The sequence below is a fragment of the Pristiophorus japonicus genome, chromosome 23 (genome assembly GCF_044704955.1).
Source record: "Pristiophorus japonicus isolate sPriJap1 chromosome 23, sPriJap1.hap1, whole genome shotgun sequence".
NCBI classification, from domain to species: domain Eukaryota; kingdom Metazoa; phylum Chordata; class Chondrichthyes; family Pristiophoridae; genus Pristiophorus; species Pristiophorus japonicus.
The window spans coordinates 43,837,617-43,859,342 of record NC_091999.1 but is presented as its reverse complement, the minus strand read 5'-3'; the positions used below and the strand labels follow the sequence as shown (position 1 = coordinate 43,859,342).

Sequence of the window (21,726 nt, the reverse complement as noted above, 5' to 3'; positions counted from 1 at the left end):
TCCTTCGTGAATACCGAACCAAAGTACTTGTTCAATTGGTCCGCCATTTCTTTGTTCCCCGTTATGACTTCCCCTGATTCTGACTGTAGGGGACCTACGTTTGTCTTTATGAACCTTTTTCTCTTTACATATCTATAGAATCTTTTGCAATCCGTCGTAATGTTCCCTGCAAGCTTCTTCTCATACTCCATTTTCCCTGCCCTAATCAAACCCTTTGTCCTCCTCTGCTGAGTTCTAAATTTCTCCCAGTCCCCAGATTCGCTGCTATTATTGGCCAATTTGTATGCCACTTCCTTGGCTTTAATACTATCCCTGATTTCCCTTGATAGCCACGGTTGAGCCACCTTCCCTTTTTTATTTTTATGCCAGACATGAATGTACAATTGTTGTAGTTCATCCATGCGGTCTCTAAATGTCTGCCATTGCCCATCCACAGTCAACCCCTTAAGTATCATTCGCCAATCCATCCCAGCCAATTCACGCCTCATAACTTCAAAGTTAGCCTTCTTTAAGTTCTGGACCATGGTCTCTGAATTAACTGTTTTATTCTCAATACCAATGCAGAATTCCACCATATTATGGTCACTCTTCCCCAAGGGGCCTCGCACAACGAGATTGCTAATTAACCCTCTCTCATTACATAACACCCAGTCTAAGATGGCCTCCCCCCTAATTGGTTCCTCGACATATTGGTCTAAAAAACCATCCCTTATGCACTCCAGAAAATCCTTCTCCACCGTATTGCTTCCAGTTTGGTTAGCCCAATCTATGTGCATATTAAAGTCACCCATTATAACTGCTGCACCTTTATTGCACGCACCCCTAATTTCATGTTTGATGCCTCCCCAACATCACTACTACTGTTTGGAGGTCTGTACACAACTCCCACTAACGTTTTTTGCCCTTTAGTGTTCTGCAGCTCTACCCATATAGATTCCACATCATCCAAGCTAATGTCCTTCCTACCTATTGCCTTAATCTCCTCCTTAACCAGCAATGCTACCCCACCTCCTTTTTCTTTTATTCTATCCTTCCTGAATGTTGAATACCCCTGGATGTTGAGTTCCCAGCCCTGATCATCCTGGAGCCACGTCTCCGTAATCCCAATCACATCATATTTTTTAACATCTATTTGCACAGTTAATTCATCCACCTTATTGCGGATACTCCTTGCATTAAGACACAAAGCCTTTAGGCTTGTTTTTTTAACACCCTCTGTCCTTTTAGAATTTTGCTGTACAATGGCCCTTTTTGTTCTTTGCCTTGGGTTTCTCTGCCCTCCACTTTTCCTCATCTCCTTTCTGTCATATGTTTTTGCCTCCTTTTTGTTTCCCTCTATTTCCCTGCATTGGTTCCCATCCCCCTGCCATATTAGTTGAACTCCTCCCCAACAGCACTAGCAAACACTCCCCCGAGGACATTGGTTCCGGTCCTGCCCAGGTGCAGACCGTCCGGTTTGTACTGGTCCCACCTCCCCCAGAACCGGTTCCAATGCCCCAGGAATTTGAATCCCTCCCTGCTGCACCATTCCTCAAGCCACGTATTCATCTGAGCTCTCCTGCGATTCCTACTCTGACTAGCACGTGGCACTGGTAGCAATCCCGAGATTACTACTTTTGAGGTCCTACTTTTTAATTTAGCTCCTAGCTTCTTAAGTTCATTTCGTAGGAACTCATCCCTTTTTTTACCTATGTCTTTGGTACCAACGTGCACCACGACAACTGGCTGTTCTCCCTCCCTTTTTAGAATGTCCTGCACCCGCTCCGAGACATCCTTGACCCTTTCAGCAGGGAGGCAACATACCATCCTGGAGTCTCGGTTGCGACCGCAGAAACGCCTATCTATTCCCCTTACAATTGAATCCCCTATCACTATCGCTCGCCCACTCTTTTTCCTGCCCTCCTGTGCAACAGAGCCAGCCACGGTGCCATGAACTTGGCTGCTGCTGCCCGCTCCTGATGAGTCATCCCCCTCAACAGCACTCAAAGCAGTGTATCTGTTTTGCAGTGGGATGACCACAGGGGACCCCTGCACTACCTTCCTTGCACTACTCTTCCTGCTGGTCTTCCATTCCCTCGCTGGCTGTGGACCCTTCTCCTGCGGTAAGACCAACTCGCTACACGTGATACTCACGTCGTTCTCAGCATCGTGGATGCTCCAGAGTGAATCCACCTTCAGCTCCAACTCCGCAACGCGGACCGTCAGTAGCCGGAGGTGGACACACTTTCCGCACATGTAGTCGTCAGGGACACTGGTTTTGTCCCCGTGTTCCCACATGGTACAGGAGGAGCATATCACGTGACCGAGCTGTCCTGCCATGACTCAACCCTTAGATACACTTAAATTGCCGACAACAATGTTAAAAGTTACTGACTAAAAAGAAAAAGAAAAACTACTCACCAATCAGCAGCCAATCACTTCCCACGTTGGCTGTGACGTCACCTATTGATTTCTTTCTACTTCTTTTTTGACTTCTCTCAGCTGGAGCTGCACAAGTACGCCTCTCTCGACTCCCGCCTCTCTCGACGCTCCCCGGACTGCTGAGCCTTTTATAGGCCGCTGCCTCTCTCGACTCCCGCGTCTCTCGACGCTCCCCGGACTGCTGAGCCTTTTATAGGCCGCTGCCTCTCTCGACTCCCGCGTCTCCCGACGCTCCCCGGACTGCTGAGCCTTTTATACCCATCTTTTATACCCATCTCCCGCACTCGGTTACATAGAGTGATAACAATTCAGATTATAGGGGATACTTTATTGGTACAGATGCATGGATATATAGCAGGAGATGGAGAAACACAAACTGGCCGTGTCTTTAGAACCTGATAATGTATTTCAATCTCAGAGATTCACGACCCTGTGAAGCAGTGAGGAAATAAATTGATTTTATTTACAGTCCAGATGTGAGTCCATTCTGTTGGTGATGTGGAAGGAGTGACGTGGACCCAGAATCCGCCTCTATCAGGGAATCAACGGGCGGCGCCTGTAACCTCGCCCCCACCTCCCGGGTATTTAACTGCCGGTCACTGGGACCGCAATACAACAGTCTGGGAGTGCGTTTGCCCAGTGAGTTCTTGCCGAAATCATTCACCACACATTGCCAGGAGGATGAGGTCGGCTATTTCTCTCAGTCTGTTGCTGGCTTTCTTTTCCCGTGAGTAGTTTTTATTGTCCAAGTCTTTCATTGTTCCTGTCTCAGTGTTAGTCTCTCTGGAATGTTACAGAATTAGGAATCGTTTCAACAGGATTGATCCTCGGGGTTTCTGATTATTTCTACAGGTGTCCAGTCGGATATGGTGTTGACTCAGCCCGAGGCAGAGACCAGGATTCCCGGGGGCTCCCTGAGACTGACCTGTAAAACCAGCGGCTTAGATCTTGGTGGCAGCTACATGTACTGGGTCCGCCACGTTCCCGGACAGGGGCTGGAGTGGCTGATTAGATATTACAGTTCATCGGACAAGCATTACACCCCGGGGACTGAGGGCCGATTTACTGTGTCCAAAGATACTTCAAGCAACATCTTCGCGTTGGACATGAAGAAACTGCGGAGCGAAGACACCGCCATCTATTACTGTGCAAGGCACCACAGCGAGAGGAACCAGGGCTGGACCCGTACAAGAACAGATCGAGGGGGAATTCAATAACGTCCATCATAACCTGACGGTCAGTAATTGTGTCAAATGCAATGATAACGGCATTGTTCAAAACCAGACCACAAACCGCTTCTTACAAAACTAAGACACTGATAATTCAATGGTGAAAATATAACACTGTAACCAATGTACTGAGGGAGGTTTCGGTTGTGCTCCTGCTTAATGTTAACAGTGTCAACAATTGCCCAGCTGGACATGATGCTCGATTCACTGTGCCTGATACCTGCAGGGAGCTGGTGAGAACTGTGTTCTCCTTCTATTTGTTCTACAAACTGTTGGCTAAATTCTAAACTTGATAAGAAGCGAATTTGTATTTGAAGTGCATGTGTATTTCGAATGAATGTTGAGAATCAGTACTGAGCAGAGACTGAATGCAATATTTGTACGGGTTCCTATCACTGTGGGACCACGGGAATAAGGACGCCATGGGCTACTGGGGACCAGGGACCATGGTGACGGTGATTGCAGGTAAGGAACATTCCTACATTCTGCAACTGTTGTATTTGTGCCTTTATTTTACATTTCTCTTTATTTTAATAATTATTTCGTTCACTGAAACTTGGGTTCGGTGGGTTCTCTATTGAGATTTTTCAATGTTTTATGTAATTCTGCTACAAAGTGATTATAGAATTCAACTGTTTCTCCACATAAGTTGTTGTTGAAGTGATTTGGTGTTTATCTGCTAACGAGTTTCTGTGCTTGAGTTACGTTAAATCCTTTAAAGTTGTTACACTGTTTGACACTTCTGCAATGTTTAATCTCGGTGACCTATGATTGCTGCGATTTTTCTGATCGAATACAAACATTGTGTTTAAATATTTTTGAAAGAACATTTTAAACACATAACATAAATCTTAGCGCTCAATATATATTCTTAAGGAATTTAAAGATTTTAGTGAAAATTACATTTGTCATCTACTGACCGAATGTTCCCGAATGCACAGATTCAATACTTGAAGTGTTGCTGTAATTAAGGACTGAAAATTTAACACATTTCCAGATGGACCTGATTTAAATTAATATTACTAACATTATAATGATGTAGTAATATCACCCATTATTATTAAAATATGCTATAATATTAACATTAATGTATTTTACATGATCCATCAAATCACAATTCTGCTGTCATTATTTTATATTTCAGTTGAAGTCAATCATAAGTTATTTTAGTTTTAGGCGGCTTCGGTGATTCTGTAAAGAGACTTTTTGCAATGATACATTTAATTCTGCTGAAATGGTTTAGAGAATGAAGGATCTGTTCATGAAAGGTTCTGTCCGCCCCTCAGTGATGTGATTTAGTATTGATCTGCTGAGGAGAGTTTGTGCCGGTGTTATTCAGAATACCAAAAATTTGTGAAACTATTTCGCGTTTCTACAATGTTTAATATCGGTGACAGCGGGCAGCAGCAGGTTCCTGATCGAATACAAACAAGATATGTGTTTGAAACTGTTTGAAAGCAGATTGTAGGCAGAGAACAGGAAGGTTTTAGGAATCAGAAATCATTGAAATATATTTTAACATAACAATTATTGGTGATAATTATATATTCAACTATAAATTTATGTTTACGATGCTGATATTTACTGAGTGAAACGTAACTGTAATTACCAGCTATATAATTAGCAATTATTCAGGTTGTAGCTGAAATAAATTACGATTAACAAACCGATTATAATATTATAATGCGATAATATCTTCCAATGTTATTAAAATATGTTATAATATCAATATAATTTTCTTAATATTATTTGCCTTCCAAAATCCTGCTGTACACTGGGCTCCATTAAGAGGAGCAGAAACTTTTAGAGGCTGGATACAATTATTAATTATGCCTGCAATTAGTTCACTGACAACATATTGATTCCACCGTGTGTTCAGTTTGAGTCGGGAGTTCAGTTACTTTTTACCTCCTGTTTACAGAGATGATCGGCAGTGTCTTTAATTATAACTCAAAGCCGTGTTGTAAATTGCATTTTGTCAATTTAATATGAAATTCTTACTGTGCAACCGAAATTTGTTATTGAATCACTATTGTGTTTTGTTTGATACCGATAGAATTATCACTAAACTAATCTTAAACAGTTTGCAAGATCAGCGGCTGTGAGTCAGGCGTCACCGGCAGTCAAATAATTATTCATGTGATTATATTCAAATTCAAGACTGCATAGGCTGGAGATAGGCAAATAATCCATTGAAATTCAAGCAGATTAATTTACTTAAAAAATGTTCATCTTGTTTAGAATTTAACACAACTTCCTTTCTCCCAAAGCGGTGCTATATAAGGGATAGAACGGTAGACAAAGCACAGGTCATATCTGAGAATTATGTTAATTATTATTAATATTAAATTGATGAACAAAGTCTCTCCTCCATTTTCTCATTCAGGTTCAGTGTGGCAGATGGCCTGAATGATTTGTTATCCTACAGTTTTACACTAACCATTCTGGAAATTAGTTTCAAGAAATAGCAGAATGTATTTAATAATTAATTTGGGGGCATTGTGTGAATAATGGGAGTGAACTGTAAATGATTGTCTGTGTTATTAAATAGCAGAAGTTCTGCTACTGACTGCAAACTGGTTTTAATTAAGAAAACCATTTTTGGGAAGTTAAGATTGTGGAGAATATTTCAGCTCGAGAGTCCAGTTTAGTAAACAAGTGGTTTACAGCACATCGGACTTGTGACCCGGGCCGGACAGTGAACTATTTAAAATAGTCCACTCCTCAATCCATCATGTGCAATGTACTCTGAAAATAGACGCAGTTTTTGTTATGTCAGAATATGTAGAATTTAAAAATGTATCGGTAGAGAACGGGACAGACGTAGAACTGCGTAATTAGCGTCAATTAGTCAAATGTGATTTGAGTTAAGTAAAAATAATTTATTTTTCTGATTGTATTTATGTATTAATATGCTGCTTAATATTTTACTGTTGATGAATTGTTATGGTAAGTTGAGTAAACCTTAATATATCACAAGTTGCCAGGCAGAAAAGGTTTTTAAATTATTATTCATTAATTGTATCAGTAAGACTGAAATTCAAGCACATTAAGTTAATTTCAAAAGTTCCAGGTACGTGTGCTTCTGAGGAGGAAGTGCCAGACAGGTACTCAGAGTATTTCCAATAATCAGCTAACACGAACACAAACTTAAAATGTAATATTCGTTCTAATTCATTAAACATAAATGATCTCTTGCAATTGCATTGCATACTGGTCAACATTACAGTTATTACACTAACACAAGGGTTGGAGAGAATGTTTAATTAATTCCTAAATTAATTTAGAAGATAATGCATGTATAACTCGGCTGTGCTGAGTTCGATAAGCTATCGCTTAATATTTTAGTTGATTTTGCCTCGATGATTTTACAGGTTATATTTACTATTGCAAATATGTCAAATCAGTGGGTGATCAGGTTTCAATGTATATGTCTCCTGGATTGTGACATTCTTACGCAGTTAGCTAGTCCCGTTTAACGCGCAGCACTTTCCGTGGAATGAGAATTATTTCCAGATACTTATTTTCAGGGAAATTAATTTTTACACGGTTTACAAGATAGTCGACCGAGAGGGAGGAATGGCTGGATGTTGAATAGTTTCTCAAATAAAGATCAGTTTAATTTCAAAAAATCTGCAGAGTTGAGGTGGTTGGTAATTGACAAGAAATAAATTAGAAATCAAACAGCTTCATTGAAATTAACAGATAGAACTGGTCTCTCTCACTGGAGCACCGTTGTTGCACCGTTTGTGTCAGTTCTGTTCCTGTGCGCCTGCTCACTGTGTGAGAATCATCAGTCCTCCTGACGGGTTGCAAAACTTCTGGATTGTGATCGTGTATTGCGGGGAGTGTCATTTAACTCAGTTATTTAAAAAACTGGTATATGTGAGAAACGTAAAAGATTGACTTTAAGGTTGAGGAGTCGCCGCTGAAATGAGATCAGTAACCCAGCTTTTGACAGTCAGAAGGAGCAGTTCCGAAACACCACGGGGGGACAATAGAAGAAGCTTTAATCAGTTTCTAACCCGGTTGTACCTACCCTGGAAGTGTTTGATGGGACAGTGCAGAAGGAGCTTTACTCTGTATCTAGCCCATGCTGTACGTGCCCTGGGAGTGTTTGATGGGACAGTGTAGAGAGAATGTTACTCTGTGCTGACCCATGCTGTACCTGTTCTGGGCGTGTTTGATGGGACAATGTAGAGGGAGCTCAACTCTGTATCTTGACCGATGCTGTATCTGCCCTGTGTGGATTGATGGCACAGTGCAGAAATAATTTTACTCGGAATCTAAACCTTGCTATATTTGACCCGTCTTACAGGGTAGTGCAGTTTAATATGCATTCATCCTTTGCTTTACATGACCTTACAGCGCCAGACAGACCAGTGAAGAGGGAGATTTACTCTATCGAATCTGTCCTGTATCTGATTCGAGTGATTTTCGAAAACAAATTGAAGAAACCTCAATCTGCATCTAACTAATACGATATTGAATTAGTTATTGTTATACAGTTGAGCATCAGCTAATTATTGAATGAGATTGGTCTGATCCTAAGCTTACTTTCAGAACAAACAGTTTCAGGAAAGCAGTGCCTCGTCTGATCAGATGGATGCTCCAATTTATTTTGGCAATTTTGTACCTGCACTGGGACTGTTTGATGGGACACTGTAGAGGGAGATTAAGTCTGTATCTACCCATGCTGTACCTGCCCTGGGAATGTTTAATGGGACATTCTAGAGGGAGCTTTACACTGTACCTGTATTGGGAGTGTTTGATGGGACATTGTAGAGGAAGCTTTATTTTTTATCCAAGCCGTACTGGACCTGTCCTGAATGTGTTTAATTGGCAGTGTGGAGGGAAATCTACTGTTTATCTAACTCGTGCCGTAACTACACTGGGAGTGTTTGATATGACAGTGATGAAGGAGCTTTACTCTGCAACTAACCCATACTTTACCTTATCTGGCATTGCTTGATGGGACATTGCAGAGATAGCTTTAATCAACATTTAACCTTTTATTTAGAAGGACGTGGAGCTTAATTGGGTCCTTCAATATAGATTGATCTTCTATTTAATCAGAGCTATAGGTGAGCTGGTGTGCTTTAAAGGGGAAGTGTATGGGAAGCTTTTCTTTGTACGTGTGATAATTGTGCTGAGTATAATCGGTCAATTTGATAATGCATTTTATGGGGAGACATTTCGTAGCACATCTCTGCAGTACTTGAGCTGGGAATGTTTGACGGGATAGTACAGATAACATATTACTCTGTGTGTAACCCTTGCTATACCTGGCCTGACCCACACGACAGCATAGCGGGAGCTTTGCTCTTGTATCGTGCTGTATCTGACCTGAGAGTGCTTGGTCAGGCAATGTTCAAGGCACCGTTATCTGCCACTAACAGATAGCAGATAAACTACTCGTGCCAGATATAAACAATAAATCGTCCGATTGCCCAGATTAAACAACGCACATTCATTGATGTTTATATTCTTTCTGAAAAAATGCCAAATTTTTAATGAGTTATTCATGTTTGAACATTCTGAGCATCAGATTTCTATTGAACACGATTGGCCTGATCCTCAGCTCACTTTCAGAACAAACCGTTTCAGGAAGTGAATAACGCTCCAGAAAGCAGCGGCTGTTCTGATCTGTTGGGAGGCTGTAAGTTATTTTCACAATTTAAATGGAGGATATCGAGACTCCCGCTTCAAATAACAGTCATGAGGACCTCGTGTTTAGAAACATTATGTTGTTCAATTCATCTTGAGCAGGTTAAAGGTAGGGACAAACTATGAGAGATGCAGCTATTGGCCTGGGTCACAACACAAGGTGCACAGTCACTGAGCTGCAATTCTGTGAAACATTTAAAGAGATAGAGTCAACCTGCAATAAGTCATCATTCGCAATGAACTTTAAGCCTTTATAACAGCATGCGATTGACTAATATGCGTCAGATTTATAAGATCCCTTTATTTTAAATATCCTCTTTCATTATAACGAACAGTAAAAATAGATCTGGTAGAGGTGTCCAAAATATGAAGCGTTTCCTTCCATTAAATCTAGAAGCACTATTCACACTGACTCGTGTAGAATGATAGCATCTCACAGCACTGAAAAGGCCATTCAAGCATCGTGCCTGTGCCGGCTCTGAAAGAGCTGTCCAATTTAATCCAACTCCCCTGGGTTTTCCTTGTAAACGTGCACATGTGTCCTCCTGACATACAGGAGGATCTGCTTGGAGCATTCCTGAAATTACCAACCCTCTGTGTGAAACAATTGCCCCAATTTTCCCTTTTGATCTTTTGCCAATTATTTTAAATCTGTGACCTTTGGTTACCCACCTACTTTCCAGCGGAAGCAGTTTCTCCCTACTTGCTCTATCAAAAACTATCATAATGTTGAATATCTCTCTTACGTTTCTTCTTAACCTCTGTTCTAAGGAGAACATCCCTGCTTTTCCAATCTCTCCACATAACTGAAGTCCGCATCCCTGGCATAATCCTGGTAAAAGCCTCCCCTCTACACTCCCCAAGGGCTTGACATCCTTCCTACATTGTTGTTCCAGAATTGTGCACAATTCTCCAGCTGAGGCCTAACACGTGATCTGTATGTTTAGCATAACCGCCTTGTTTTTGTAGTCAATTCCCCATTTAGAAAGTCAAGTATCCCATAATGTTTCATAACTGTCTTACCAGTTTGCCCTGCCCCGTTCAAAGATTTGTAAATATGTACATCTACGACTCTCTGTTCGTGCATCCCCTCAAAACAATACTATTTAGATTACACTGCCTCTCCATCTTCCACCCAATGTGCATCGCTTCTCAATGATTCGCATTAAATTGCAATTGCCATGTCCCGGCCCATTTCACTGGTCCATCTGTCTCCTCATGGAGTCTGCTGCTTTCATGCTCACTATAGGCTACGTTGCCAGGTTTTGCCTCATCTTCGAACTTCGAAATTGTATTCCCGATAACCAAGTCCAGGTCGTTGTTATATAACAAGAACAGCAATGGGAACTGAAATGGGCCATTTAAGGAGAAACTTCCAATTAACCGGATTTTGGAATGGTATTTTATTCGGATTATTAATTGAATGGGATGGAGGAGGAAACTCAAGAGGCATGCATTCAATAGGATGGGATAGAGCCCAGATCACATTGCACTGAGTGACATCGCTCTTCCTCAAATGCTGAGGAAATAAGGGAGAAATTCGACTCAATCGCGATTCATCTCCAGCTTGAATCTTAGAAACTAGACTATGGAAATGCTATCTGTTGAATTATGTGGTAGGCAAATTTAGAGGGTTTTTTGCTAACGTCCGAAGCAGGAATTCCGCTGTTACTTTGAAGTGCAGTCACAATTGTTTTGTTGGGATACACTGCAGGCAATGTGCACAGAGAGAACTTCCCCAAACTGCAATTAAATAAAGGACCAGAAATGGTGCTGATTGAGAAATAAATGCAGGCCGAAATAGCAGGAACATGCCTCTGTTCTTCTATTGTATGAACCAATGAAGGATTCTTTATTGGCGAGTTGTGTAAAGGTTCTTGTTGTGTAATGTGATAGAGCTCGGGGATAGAAAGGTGTGTTCCTGACCAGGGCATCGACAGGTGCTTATAAAGGAACTGACAGAAGCTCAAATGCCCGTGTAGTCTTTGATGGGAAAATGGTGGAATTAGTTTATTCTGCAGTCAAATTTCGAGTTGTTTCTTTCTTTTATAAGCATGGATTACAGAGTCTAACTTGTTCAATGGGCCATTCTTTCTCAGTAACACCGTTTCCCCCCAATCTCTACGCCCTGCTCTCCTCCTGTGAACAACCCAGCACCGATGGCTCCATCACATACGGCTGTTTGGCGATGGACTACTCCCCCGATATCACCAGCCTTTCCTGGAAGAAAGATAAAGATCCTATCACCACTGCATTGAAGACCTACCCGTCAGTGTTCAACAAGAAAGGAATCTACACCCAGAGCAGCCAGTTAACCATCACCAAGTCAGATGTGGGGAGCAGCACAATCTTCTGTGAGGTTCGACGTGGTGTGTCGGTCTGGGCCATCACAATGCCAGGTTAGTGATGTGGGTTACAGGGCAAACAATGATAAGATGACAAATTATGCTCAACTTGTATAGCAATTTGGTAAGACAACACCTAGAGTACTGTGTACAGTTCTGCTCTCCCTATCATACTTAGAATACTGTGTACAGTTCTCGTCTCCAAATCACACTTAGAGTATTGTGTACAGTTATGATTTCCACATAATACTTAGAATACTGAGCACAGTTCTAGTTTCCTTATCACATTTAGAATATTGGTCACAATTCTGGTTTCCATCTCATACTTAGATTAGTGTCTAAAGTTCTGGTCTCCATATCATACTAAGAATATTATGCACAGTTCCGGTCTCCATATCACAGTTAGAATATTCTTTAAAGTTCTGGTTTCGATCTCATACTTAGAATACGGCATAAAGTTGTGGTCTCCATATCATGCTTAGAATACTGTGCATGGTTCTGGACCTCATATCGCACTTAGAATATTATGCACAGTTCTGGTCTGCATATTACACTGAGAATACAGTGCACAGTTCTGCTCTCTGTAAATGCCTGGTTAGTGTTAGTCTGATAGCAAAGAACCTGTTAAAATATAAGGACACTTTGCATTTCTTAATCATTTATTTTACAAGCAATGTCAGTAATATGTTTTTTTTTGAAGATCCTGAACCGGACATCGGTCCTCCAACTGTTGTCCTCACGCTGAGTTCCACTGAACAAATCACCACCAGCAGATATGCAAGCGCCGTGTGTTCAATCATCGATTTCCGGCCAAAGTCACTGACCGTGAATTGGCTGAAGAGTGGACAACTCCTGGATTCGGGCTTCGTCACCTCTCCCGTCTTTGAGGTGAACGGGAACTTCTCGACGGCCAGTCGGCTGACAGTCCCCGCCGAGGAATGGTTCACCGGCTCGGTCTACACCTGCCAAGTCACTCATGAAGGGGTCACGCAAAGCCGTAACTTCAGCAGATCTCAGGGTAAGAGGCACAATCCCGGGAGGTTCCAGACCATTCTGAGCGCTGACCTAGTCAGGTGTTTCATTGGAATTAGTAAAAAGCAGAGGACTGTTCCAAATTTCCAATCATGCAGTCTGTGTATTCTTGCGATACAAACTTGCCTTTATACAGCGCCTTCAGCGACCACAGACTGAACCAAAGCGCTTGCCAGCCAATGAATTAAGTTGTGAAATGTTGTCATAGTTGTAATGTACAAAGTTCGGCAGTCATTTAGTGCACAGCAAGCTCCCAAAAACAACAGTGTGATAATGACCATTTTTTTTTGTTGAGTGATATTTCTTGAGGGATAAATATTCCCAGGCTACCAGGGAGAACTCCTCTGCTTTTCATTGAAATAATGCCAAGGTATCTTTTACCTCCACCTGAGAGGCCAGATGGATCCACGGTTTAACACCTGATCCAACTGACGGCACCTCCGACATTGCGCCATGCTCCCAGTACTGCACTGGGAGACTCAGCTTACATTTTGTGATCAAGTATCTGGAGTGTGAATTCAATCCACTATCTTCTGGTTCAGGATTCCTCATTGCTCAGCTTTATTAACCTCGCCAAAGAAGTTTTCCCCTTGCTCTGATGTCAGGCAGTGAGTGAAGTGTCCTTAGTCACAGGTTTATCCTGAGTTGGCTGATCATATACGGAGTGTCAGTAGGAGTCTGGAACCCTTTCCTGCCAACTGTCCAGGAACCCTGCTAGAATGAGCATCTACCCCATTCAGAGCACTGAGCCCAGTTCTGGGCTCCGCACCTCAGGAAGGATATACGTGGATGCGCTAAACTGCACGTTTACCCGAATTAAACCGGGCCTATAATGTAAAATGATCTGGAGACGAGTATAGAACGTTAAGAGATGATCCAATTGAGGTGTTTAAGTTTATCAATGGAATTGATCGAGTAGATATAGAAACATTTATTTAGTTTGATGGGAGAGTCCAGAACAAGTAGCAGAACCTTAACATTAGAGTTAGGCCTTGCAGAGGTAATGTCACAAAGAATTTCCTCACAGGAAGAATAGTGCAAGTCGGGATTTCCCTCCCCAAAAGCTGCTGATGCTTGCTTTCAATTGAAAAGTTGAAAATTGAGATTGATAGATTTTTGTCAGGCAAGGTTATCAAGGCGGGAAGATGGTGTTGAGTGTTGATCAGCCATGATCTAACTGGATGGCGGGATAGGATGGATAGGCTGAATGGCCACCTACTGTTCCTATGTTGCTATTAATGCCCTGAGGTCATATTTCACTCTGACTTTCTCTCACCAGACATGATAAATATTCAGTATTTACAGAAATTAAAAAAACTACTTCACACCATTACAAATGATGCCCCACCATAAAGATTCCTTGGAACTCCATTCTCCCGACCTTGCACTTCTCCTCAGACGGGGGCTGTGACTGGTTACTGCACATTTTCACCGCAACAAAAAACGCAGCAAGATACCAGAAACTTAACATTGTTTCCTGTTGTCCCATAAATCTTGAAATTAATTTGACACTGGTTTTGAACCAGTATAATGCTGGTGTCGACCTCTTGAACCTCGGGCTATTCGGGCTTCAGCTATTATAACCAGCAGAGATGAATTTGGGTGCAAGTATCTATAGACGGGTGTAAAGGAGCAAGGGATTTCAGGAAGAGCGCTATTCAATGCCTAACATAATTGCGCCCTAAAGAATTCCCATTTTACTCCGGGTATTTGCTTCACAGCCCGTTACAGGTGTCTCTGGCTGCAAATACACAGGAAATGTTACAGTTCTCCTGGAATCGTTGCCAATTAATTGTCCTTCCAATAACGGTGTTAAAGCAACAGCGGGAGGTTGATACCTCAAATGTGATATATTCCCCTTGAAAGAGTTAAGGCTAAATATTGGTGTCCTGATTCTGAAGCTGCAGCTTTTCCTGACTTTCATTCCTGTTTCGCAGTGGATGTCCCATGCAGTGATTCAAAAATCACTCTTCGCCCACCGTCACTGGAACAGGTCTTACTGGAGGCGACGGTGACCTTAACCTGCGTCGTGTCTGACGCTCCTTATGGGCTCACCGTGTCCTGGACCCGAGAAAAGGAGGCTTTGAAATCAGAGATTGCCGTCCAACCGGGAGAGGATCCCAACAGCGTGATCAGCAACTTAAACATCTCGACACAAGACTGGCTGAGTGGGGATAAGTTCTACTGCGTTGTGAGCCATCAGGATATGCCGACTCCGATCAGAGATTCCATCCACAAGGAAAAGGGTGAGCGGGGCGATTGTTGCAATAAATGAGATACTGTGACTAAGGCATGTGCAAGAGCCAATCATTATATAAAATGTTTAATGGGCTACTTTGATCATTCAGTTTGGTAATTCCACGAACTCTGCACTCTGTGACCTGACATTATGTATTTTAGGGGAAAGTGGATAAGTCCATGAGTGAGAAAGGAATAGAAGGGTATGTTATTAGGATTAAATTAAGTGAGCTAGGAGGTGGCTTGTGTGGAACATACACACCGGCATAGACCAGTTGGCCAAATCTCCTCATTCTGTGCAGTAAATTCTATGTAATTTTCCAGACCAATCCTTCAAGATTTCAGAGAGAAAGATTGTGTTCCCTCTGCTGCGGGATGAAAAACCAGAAAGGCCCCAGAGGGGAAAAGGAAAAGCGTTAAAATTCAACGCAGTGTCCATTTCTCTCACATCTAACCACCTGAAATTGGCTAAATTTAAATAAGGAAGGCGAGTTGTGGGCGGTGGTCTCACAGGCCACCCGGGAGAACGGGAGGATTGGAAGCCGAGTGAGGAGGTCTCGGATCGCGGGGGGTGGGTTAGGCAGGGACCCTGGATCCAGGGGTAGGTGTAAGGGCAATTACCACCTGGGTGCAGCAGTCCCCGCCTCGCTGTAACTGCAGGGATTTACACAGTGTGTCAAACTGGACCAGCGACTGTTAAACAGCAAATGGTGGTTAAAATTGAAGATTCCATTCTCATTTAAATATTTTACTCAACTATAATATTACAACCGGGAGTGGGCGCGTTGAGGTCGGGATATCGATTTTTACCAATTTAGCCACCTCCACGACCACAATCCGCCCGCTCCGTTAGGTTAAAGTTCACCCCCATTGTCTCTGGAACTGTCCAGTTCATTGAACTTTATTCTAACTGTTCTACAGCAAAAGATCGGCGGGAACCGGCCGTGTCTGTCCTCCTGCCCTCGGTAGAAGAAGTCTCCGCTCCGAGGTTGGTCAGCCTCAGCTGCTTAGTGAGAGGTTTCTCCCCCCGAGAGATCTTTGTCAAATGGACCGTCAATGACAAGCCGGTGGATTCCGGCAACTACAAGAACACCGAGGTGATGGCGGAGAACGGCAGCAGCTCCTTCTTCATGTACAGCCTGCTATCCATTGCAGCCGAGGAGTGGGCCAGCGGCGCTTCTTACTCCTGTGTGGTGGGACATGAAGCGATCCCCTTGAAGATCACCAACAGAATCGTCAATAAATCCAGCGGTAAACCCAGTTTTGTGAACATTTCCCTTGTTCTGATGGACACCGTCAATTCTTGTCAATGACAATCTCTCGATTGCCTTTCAGTTCTTAAATAGAAACCAATAAAGTGTTCTCCTTCCAACAGTGAGCTAAACACACTGCCGCTCAATTAATTGTGTTTCCTATTTTGGCCAATGTGAGGGCGAAGTAGGGGGTTTGCTGTTCTCTGGTCCAAGGCTTGTACAGCCAGAGCTCCCAGTGCAGAAACACCATGGGCTAGAGACAGCGTGAAGCTCTATCTTTACAGGATTCATGAAAGTAACTTCACAAACTTCCTACCTTTCCTATTTCCGATAAATAAAGGCAGCACATTTATATCTCGGTGTCCCTATTTCTCGGGTTGTCTACCGCAAATTCAGAATTGAAGTCAGTTTCATATTGCAGCCACGGGGAACTGAAGTGAGTGCCACACACGAACACGAACTGTACCTCCACTCCCCACCTGAGAGAGGGGAAAGGGTAATTGTTAACCAACTTTAGAACCACTTCCCTAACTAGAGAGAGGGGGGGGGGACGGTAATTGTTGGGCCACTTTAATACCATTCCCCCAACAGCGAGTGAGAGGAACAGCAATTGTTAACCCACTGTACACTCCCTCCTCCACCAGAGATAGGGAAATGGGCAATAGTTAACCCACTGTATCAGGCACTCCCCCAGCAGAGATTGTGATGGGTAATTGGTAATCTACTGTCGCTCCCCACTCCCCCAGCTGTGAGAGAGTAAAGGGTAATTATTAGCTTACTGGACCTATCACATCCACCAGCGAGAGGGGAAAGGGCAATGTGTAATTCATGTAATCACCACTGCGCCCCCTGCAGGGACATGGGAAGTGAACCACCCTATTTTATATGGACTAAGTTGGCATCAGTACAATGTGAGATTCTAAACCATGGTCTAAATATTTTAAATTTGCCACATGAGTATTATATTCTGAAATAACTATTTATTCCACGTAATATTTTTAAATAGGGTTGGGGGTGCAGCAGTCCCTGTTAATTGTAAACAAACATGTTGAATTCTAATGGGCCATATCTAAACTGGTGATTGAATCCACTGCGGGTTTCTCACAGTTGTGTCCCTGATGTTTCTGAGGCCCATCGGTTGAATCGTTGCATTCTTTCAGCTGACGTCACATAATTCCTCAAACAGAACACATTTACACAGAGCCAGGGAGAATAAATGTGAAAGTGAGTTTGTGTGTGTTCACATGGAAGTATGTTGATGACTTTGTGTAAGTGTGTGTGTTTTTGTGTAAGTGCACAATTACACATAAACACACATAGACTTACATATAAAGACATACATTAACACTCTGACACATAATATTATACATAACTAGAATATAATGAAAACCATCTTTGTAAAATCCAGTTATTGATACTCTCTGAAACTTCGAACAGTAGCAATAATAGATATCAATCCAAACACACACTACACAAAACACAGTTACACACACTTACACACATAAAAACACACGTCAATCCACACACACACTTACACAAAGCACACTTACACAAAACACACTTACACACGCATAAACACACACACCAATCCAAACACACACTTACAAAATGCACACTTGCACACACTTACACACACATAAATACACACATCAATCCATACACGCACTTACATAAAACATACTTTCACACACATAAACACACACATCAATCCACACACACACTTACACCAAACACACTTACACACACATAAACACACAGACACCAATCCAAACACACACTTACAAAAACCACACTTGCATATACTTACACACACATAAATACACACATCAATCCATACACGCACTTACATAAAACATACTTTCACACACATAAACACACACATCAAGCCACACACACACTTACACCAAACACACTTACACACACATAAACACACACACACCAATCCAAACACACACTTACAAAAAACACACTTGCATATACTTACACACACATAAATACACACATCAATCCATACACGCACTTACAAAAAAGATACTTTCACACACATAAACACACACATCAATCCACACACGTACTTACACCAAACACACTTACACACACATAAATACTCACATCAATCCACAGACACACTTACACAAAACACACTTATGCACACATAAATACACATATCAATCCACACACGCACTTACACAAAACACACTTACACACACAAACATACACATCAATCCACACACGCACACACACATAAACACACAGGTCAATCCACACACACACTTACACAAAACACAGGTGCAAACACTTACACACACTTACAAACACTTATACACATTTACAAAAATCACATTTACACACACATAAACACACTGTGTACAATGTGAGATTCTAACCCATGGTGTAAAGATTTTAAACTTGCCACATGAGTATTCTATTCTGAAATAACTATTTATTCCACGTAATATTTTTAAATAGTGTTGGGGTGAAATTGTACCTGTTAATTGTAAACGAACATGTTGAATTCTAACGGGCCATATCTAAACTGGTGAATTAATCCTCTGCGGGTTTCTCACAGTGTCCCTGATGTTTCTGAGGCCCATCGGTTGAATTGTTGCATTCTTTCGGCTGACGTCACATTATTCCTCAAACAGAACACATTTACAGAGTCGGGAGAATAAATATGAAAGTGAGGTTGTGTGTGTTCACATGGAAGTGTGTTGATGATTTTGTGTAAGTGTTTGTGTTTTTGTGTAAGTGCACAATTACACATAAACACACATAGACTTATATATAATGACATACGTTAACACTCTGACACACAATATTACACATAACTAGAATATAATGAAAACCATCATTGTAAAATCCAGTTATTGATACTCTCTGAAACTTCGAACATTAGCAATAATAGACAATAATCCAAACACACACTACACAAAACACAGTTACACACACATAAAGACACACTTCAATCCACACACACATTTCACAAAACATACTGACACGCACTTACACACCCATAATTACTTCACATCAATCCACACATACACTTACACAAAATACACTTACACACACTTACACACACACATCAATCCAAACACACAATTACACAAAGCACACTTACACACACTTACACGGAACACACTTACACACACATAAGTACACACATACCAATCCAAACACACTTACAAAAAGCACACTTGCACACACATAAATAGACACATCAATCCATACACGCACTTACACAAAACACGCTTTCACACACATACACACACACATCAATCCACACATACACTTACACAAAACACAGGTACACACACTTACACACACATTAACACACACATCAATCCACACACACACTTACACAAAACACACTTACTCACACATAAACATACACATCAATCCACACACGCACTTACGCAAAGCACACTTACACACACATAAACATACACATCAATCCACACACGCACTTACCCAAAACACACACACACACACACTACACACACATAAACACACACGTCAATCCACACACACACTTACACAAAACACACGTGCAAACACTTATACACACTTACACAAAACACATTTACAAACACATAAACGCACACATGAATCCACACATGCACTTACACAAAACACACGTACACACACTTAAACACACATAAACACAAAAATCAATCCAAACACACTTACAAAAAGCACACTTATACACACTTACACACACACATTTTCACACACGTCAATCCAAACACCCACTTACAAACACACACTTCCACATACATCAATCCAAACACTCACTTACAAAAACACACTTACACACACTTACACACACATAAACACACACATCAATCCACACACACACTAACATAAAACACACACACACAAACACACACAAACTTACCTGCAAACCCACTGTTACATGTAAACACGCACACGCTTACACCTAAACATAAACGAACACTCAGACATAATCACACACTTACACTTACAGACAAACACACACATGAACTTACATACATATACACAAGGATACACATACACTTACACAAATGCACACACGTGAACACACTTGCACACAAACATACACACACAAACATCAATACACAAACCCTTAGACATGGACGTGCTTATACATAAACTTACCTGCACCCAACTACACCAAATCGCACACTCATAATTACAGATAAACACACGCTTCCATATAGACACAGGCCCACTTACACAAAATAACACAAAGATTTACACAGGCATACTCAATCTTACAACTGCACACGTGCACAAACTTACACATCAACAAACACAGTTACACATAAACACACACACACACACACTTTTACACATAAACGTACACACACAGAGAAAAGCACGCACACAATTACATAAACACACACAGTAACACCCTCACAGAGACACAGAAACATGAACTAATCCAAAACAAGAGATAGTCATGCACTCACATAAACAGTAAAGAGCACAAACAAAAACGTCCGGCTATAGACGAATGTCAATTAAAATGCAGTTTTTGGCCGGACAAAGTACCAATGCTTGGCCAGAATAAATAATACCTGATACCATAATATCTCACATTTCACTATTCTATCCTTACACATACACTGGATCAATATAGTTCTTGCAAACCGATATGTTAATTATGGACAGAGCATTGTCTTAACAAATAAATAAACAAGGTAAAAACTCACAACTGATCTCTTAAATAGCCCCTTTGGCAGGCTCCAAATAATTAACTACCTTAACCTACCGGTAAAGCGATAGAGATCCAGCTGTAATCCTCACTCGATATTTCATCATATTATTCTGGAATGATCAAGCGTAACGAAGTCATCCAAAATCAATTAGCCTCTGAGATTGAAGAAAAACTATCATATTTTCCAAAACGGACGAAAAGAGGATCATAAAGAAAGAACGACTGTGGAGTGAGGCACAGAGAGAGGTTGCTGAGAGTGATTAACTTAACACAAGGTATACATTCAAAGTTAAATTAGAGTATAAACTAATACCTTACGGGAAAGAAAAGAGGAAATAAATTAATAGTATGACATCCCGCATTAAAAACGATCTGAATATATTTCCTCCCCTACATCCCCGTAGATTCCTCAGACCACATCTGGAGTGAAGAGTACGAGGACGAGAGCGACAAAATCTGGACAACCGCTTCCACATTCATCATCCTGTTCTTCCTGAGCATTTCCTACAGCACTGCCATCACTCTGGTGAAGGTGGGAAGATTCAATCCGCTCACACTTCCATCTGACGGAAGCCGTTTGACAAATCCTGAGATAAATGCCCTAGAGCACTAAACCTCAGCTTCATTCTTTTATCTCTCTATTACAGTCAAGTGATGGTCTGACTTTCGGCCGCCGTGGATTTTCTTCATCTGTTTATCATCTCTGTGTCACTAAAAATAAACTATGTCCTCTTGGTGATTCTCAGAGTAAAATGCCTCAAGTTACTAGATCCGAATCAGTAGCTGAGAAATATATAACTGGGATTTCCGGCTTTGAGTTTGAAATATGTACGATAATTGTG

The 21,726-nt window shown here is 41.7% G+C and overlaps 1 gene segment (V, D, J or C); it reads left to right on the top strand.

The window, feature by feature from the left end:
• The first annotated feature begins 3,102 nt into the window (after positions 1–3,102).
• On the top strand, positions 3,103–16,245 carry LOC139235508 (Ig heavy chain C region-like). The segment is given in 7 exon segments: positions 3,103–3,148; positions 3,274–3,600; positions 4,071–4,115; positions 11,417–11,716; positions 12,363–12,680; positions 14,632–14,940; positions 15,854–16,245. Coding segments are annotated over 7 exon segments (1,737 nt in total).
• The last annotated feature ends 5,481 nt before the right edge of the window (positions 16,246–21,726 follow it).